At 40.4% G+C, this 5,533-nt stretch overlaps 1 protein-coding gene across 1 annotated transcript; it reads right to left on the bottom strand.

Moving 5' to 3' along the window:
- Window positions 1-163: 163 nt before the first annotated feature.
- LOC106002270 (HMG domain-containing protein 3-like) lies at window positions 164-4,589 on the bottom strand (the record flags this gene model as incomplete). Its single annotated transcript, XM_013037171.1, has 4 exons — window positions 4,294-4,589; window positions 3,432-3,559; window positions 1,252-1,383; window positions 164-348 (listed from the first exon to the last, which is right to left on the bottom strand). Coding segments are annotated over exons 1-4 (696 nt in total), but the record flags the coding sequence as incomplete, so codon positions are not given.
- Window positions 4,590-5,533: the final 944 nt, after the last annotated feature.

The raw sequence follows: 5,533 nt of genomic DNA, 5'->3' as shown, positions 1-5,533 counted from the left end.
AAAAAAAAAAAAAAGAAAAAGAAAAAAGAAAAAAATCTTGAGCTGCAGAAGGAAAAAGCCACTGGTCTAACCTACACAGGACTGGAGCCATCTATCTCTTGACAACAGTATGCAGGAAGGTGGGGAGATAGCTCTTAGCTGTCCATGGCCAAGAGGCACTCACCTCCACACTCTTGAGTGCCAGTACATTCTCTTCATTTCGCTGAGCCATTTCTATTTTGGGGGCCACACCACAGATGCCACAAATCATATCATTGTAGTCTCGAACAGTGAGGCATTCAAAAGCCCAATAGCCATTGCACAAAAGTTCCTGCAGCTGGCCCAGCTCCTCTGAGGGCAAAGTCTTCTCTGGAAGGACAGCAAGAGCACTGAGGAGGTCACAGAAAAGGTCCCTGAAGGCACTCATGAGAACTAGTGGCCAGCCAGAACATTCATCCTACAGGATTAATTTTCCCCTAAAAACCTCTAAGATCACCAACTACTATGAAGTTAGACATTTGCCCTTCAGGTGTTTGGGAGCAACCCTAAAGGGAACTCTAAGAGTAATAATAATAATAAAATAGCTGTATTGAACTCAGTACCTGTATGTACTAAGGAACTCTGAAGATGCTATCTGACTTATTTCTCGTAGGAAGCTAATTCTTTATGAACCAGGAGCTATTAGTGTCCTCATTCTATAACTGAGGAAATAGAGGCACAAAATAACTTCCTCACTGTCACCAAATTACAGAGCCAAACACAGACTATGTGGCTATTCCATCTGTTCACACAGCAGGCAAAGCAGTCAACTGGAACCTGCAGAAATGTGCCTGTAGGCAGAGCACAAAGGAAGTATATCTTTTAAATCTGATACAAAGGGGCAAAGAATTCCCAGATAGTAAAGAGTACAACTCCACCCTTTGACCTAAGCATTTGAGACTGATATCTTTGAACTGGTAGCAGACAGCTAGGAGCTGTGAATTCAGAATGAGCCTAATATGCTCAATGTCAATTCTACCAATGACTAAAGGATGTACTTCTACAAGTCAGTCATGATACTTTGCTGAAGGTCCCTGGATACATGGATAGACTCATGCTTTCTAAAGTTAGTTTGACTTTTATAAAATTTCAACAGAAGAATGTATTAGGAAAAATATTTGCCCTTAAAAAATCTCAGACATAACAAAATGACTCTTTGAACTAAAACCAATCATTGAAATTTCCTTGGACACTAGGGAGTAAACTTGGGAATGAGAGGAAGATGACCTTTACCTGTCTGCTCCTGTACAGACTTTAACACAATGTCTGCACACACTCTGGGGTCCTCTCCCAGCTTGATCTGGTTTCTGATTGCAAAAAGTAAGTCCAGGCTTACTAGCAACTTGTTCCCCACATTAAACAGACCTGACGGTTAAAAACAGAAAACAAGAATTTTACTGTACCATCATTCACAATGAGAACAACAACAACAAACACAAGGCAAACTAAATGCATACATACCAACATAATAGTTAACATATGATACATTCATTAAACAGAAAATCACTGAAATAACATAGTACATCATTGTTTTTCTTCCCAGTAAAAAAAAAGATCCCTATTCCCCAGACTGAGCCCTCAGGCACTGTTCCTTTTCCACTCTTTACACAGTGGTAACATAGGGAAGGGTCAGGAGATCCTTTAGCCCAGAAAAGTGTGGAATCGTAACAAAAACCATAAAAGCACCTTGCACTAACTCTTAAGAATAAAATACAGACATTTAAATGCAATCAATTTAAGACAAGTAAGAGGGTGATTTTATTTACATGAAATATAACACACAAATGTGCATGACAGCAAATTCTGAAATGTGTTACAGTAAAGAAAGGTATAGAGGGGTAGGGAAAGTCTTGTTAAACATGATAGAAAAGGCTGAAATGAACATCAAATGTCTGGTACACAAAATTTAAACAACAGGTTTTTTTTTTTTTTTAAACAACAGGTTGTTGCAAGTTAAAAAGAGCCAACAAATAATTCACTGTAGATAATATCAACGAACAAAGTAATAGTTAAATTATGGTAAGTGCATAAATGCATATGGTAAATGCATACAAAATTATATATGCATCTTTAAAAAGAACTAAAGAGACACATATTTTACTTATGTGTTTCCAAAATCAAAACTTTCATACATAAATTTAAAGGACAACTAAGAAAGTAAGAGAAAAATTGTTCCCCATGTCCCCTCCCCCCAAAAACAAAAACCGAAAAACAAAACAAAAGCCAGGCAGTTAACATCTGTGGCCTTGTTGAGGGGTAGTGATTGAGAGGATCACAGTTCAAGAGTGGCCTAGGCAAAAAAGTTAGCAAGCCTCTAGCTCGACAAAAAAAAAAAATGGTACACCTGTTATTCCAGCTATACAGGAGGCCTATGTAAAAGTCCATCCCAGCCAGAAAAAAAAAAAAAAAAAAGAGTCCAAAATAAGTTAGGACGTAAGGGTTTAATTATAAATAGGACTGTAAAACAGAGTATAGCAATCTCTTTATAAACGATTATGCATCTCTACTTGTTAGCATAGGAAGATGCCTGTGATAAACTTAAAAAGCACATTCCAAAACCACCACAGCACAACATACCTTTGTTCAAAGAAAAACTAGAAACCTATAAATCCTTCCATAATTCCCTATGCTCTGAATAAACATATCTGCAAGATTAGAGAGCAAAATGTTAAGTTTGTGTCATGAAAACAAATTTTCAGTTTCTTTCTTGTTTGCATTTTCAAACGTTTCCACAATGATTATTTTTTTCTTCTAGTACTAGGATTGAAGTCAGGACCTCAGTACTTGCTAGGCAAGAACTCTATCACTAATCTAAGACTTCTTACTTTTAGTTTGTTTCTCAGAAGGATCTTGTGCTTTTTTTTTTTTTTTTTTTTTTTGCCCATGCTGGCTTTGGACTAAGATACTACTAATTTTGTTTTCCAAGCAGCTGGAATTATAAATGAACACCATTACACCTGGTGTCATCTTAAAATTCTTTTTTTAAAGACTCTGGAGAGGGACTGGGAATGTGGCTTAGTGGTAGAGTGCTTGCCTAGCATGCATGAAACCCTGGGTTCAATTCCTCAGTACCACATAAACAGAAAAAACCTGTGGCGCTGTGGCTCAAGTGGAGAGTGCCAGCCTTGAGCAAAAGAAGCTCAGGGACAGTGCCCAGATCCCGAGTTCAGCCCCAAGTCTGGCAAAAAAGAAAAAAATTTAAAAAACATCAAGCAAACAAGACTCTGGAGAAGTGTCCTACCATTTGAGGGGCAAGTGGTATCTCCTGGGACTGAGATGCTCAGGAGAAGCCCTTCTTCCTCACAAGCCCCACCAAAAGCAGATCCAGTATACAAAGAACCATGGCTTAGGTCTATGAAAGTGGTTCTCAACCTGCATTTATGTACTCGAGGGCAGAAAAGACTGGAACCCACCTGTATAGATGTCCATGAAATTGTGCAAGGCCAAACAATGGGGATTCAGACACATCTTCACCTGGGCAGTCACCACCTGCAGTCGGCTAGCTGTCAGTAGCCAGCACTCTTGAGGCCCTGCCAGGGAGCTAGAACAGAAAACATCACAATAAAAACCAGAGGGGAAGTCAGTCTCTTTATATAGGGCTTAAGCTCAGTGATCAGTGGTCTTAAGTATAGTGATCAGGATCATGATTCTCAAGACTTTACAACAGGCAAAAAGTACTGGAGCTTGCATTCTAAGTTTTTCAAGGTGGATGTTTCTAGGTTGGTGGAATCTTCTATGAAGTCTCCTCTGTAATTAATCCAACTCTCAAAGTTGAATTTCACCAGTTCCACTGAGGTCCCAAACCCAAACAAGATGTTAGGAAGTTCAGATGTAATCTAGATTCTAAGCTGGTATTAACTTTCAGGTATTTTCAATAGAAATAATCATAACAAGCTGGATGCCAGTAGCTCCTGCCTGTAATCCTAGCTACTCAGGAGGCTGAGATCTGAGGATCATGGTTCAAAACCCAGTCTGGGCAGGAAAGTCCATGCAACTCTTATCTCCAATTAACCACCAAAAAACCAGATGTAGAGCTGTGGCTCAAGTGCAGAGTGCTTAGCCTTGAGCAAAAAAGTTCAGGGACACACACACACAGGGACACACACACACAGGGACACACACACTGATTATTTTACCCAAATAGAAAGACAAAGGCAGCTTAAGAAAAGCAGAAAATAATGCCTTCCTATAGGTTATAGCTTTAAAGCTGTCTGAAGAAAGCTTAACAGAGCCAATTGGGATAAGGCAGGTAGGATAAAATAAAGAGGTGCTTACTTTTTTCCCCCTTTCAATAATGGGCTGTTACAGAGAAGGCACTGTGTAGATGGAAACTCATAATAATTTGACCAAGAGGTTTGCTCAATGGTGACTGTCTCCTCACTCACGTTGGACAGGATAAGTCGAGAGCTGTTGAGTTCATGAATCAAGGCAAAGACCTCAGTCAGCTCTGATTCATTCTCAGGAATCTGCAGGACCTTGCGCAGTAGCTGCAGTGTGGACTGTCGCTGGATCTCCCTCTGGGCCATGCTCAGGGGCTCTGTGGCACTTGGCACATCTGGGAGTGGTGAGCTTGCCTCCTGGGAAGAAAGTAGATCAATCACCAAGCACTGAGGGGGGGAGGGGGGGGGAAGCAGCAGAATGAATGAACTGGCACCAGGCTAAAATCATCTGCATGCAGTAGATATAGGTCCCTGACTGAGGGTTGGGAGAAGAAATTACTATCAGTTCAGCTAATAGCTGTGTGACTAAAGGCTGATGTTTCTCTCTGAAGCTTTCTAATGGTAAAAAGACATACCTTTTATTAAGCAATCAGTCCTTCCCTTCTATGCATTAGAAGGGTAGCAGGCTTGCTTTGTATTTCTGGAGATGCTACTAGGCTACAGGCTAAGCAATCTATTTGATCTTTCTGAGCCTTCCGTTATTTCCTCATATCTGAAATATGAGAAAAAAATACTAGTAACCTTCCAGAGCTATTAAATAAGATTAATTAGCACAGTATCTGTGATTCAGTGAAGGCTATGAATGGTAATGTTGCCATGTAAAAAATTGCCATATTGCTTAAAGTATTTGTTTTTCATATTTTCTAGCTTCTAGGTTAGTGATTACTCAAGAGATTTCCAGGAATAAGTTCTGAGTTACTCAGAACCAGTTATTCGCAGGTAGACATCTTCAGAGGCTCCTCTGTGATCCTTTGTGCCAACACAGCATGAATCACTGCCTCTCCTGTGTTCCCTAAACACGTGCATGTCCTTTACTGTAGAATATGTCATCTCATGGTTGCTAAATCATTGCCCTACTTGTTAAGTAGGGTCCTTGATTACTTTTCTTTTTTTTTTGTCGGTCGTGGGGCTTGAACTCTGGGCCTGAGCACTGTCCCTCAGCTCTTCAGCTCAAGGCAAGCGCTCTACCACTTGAGCTACAGTGCCACTTCCGGTTTTCTGGTGGTTTCTTGGAGATAGGAGTCTCACGGTCTCTCCTGCCCGGGCTGGCTTTGAACCGTGATCCTCAGATCTCA

The sequence above is a fragment of the Dipodomys ordii genome, unplaced genomic scaffold (assembly GCF_000151885.1).
Source record: "Dipodomys ordii isolate 6190 unplaced genomic scaffold, Dord_2.0 Scaffold6256, whole genome shotgun sequence".
Classification (NCBI taxonomy): Eukaryota; Metazoa; Chordata; class Mammalia; order Rodentia; family Heteromyidae; genus Dipodomys; species Dipodomys ordii.
The sequence above is the reverse complement of the archived record's forward strand: the minus strand, read 5'-3'. Positions and strand labels throughout refer to the sequence as shown.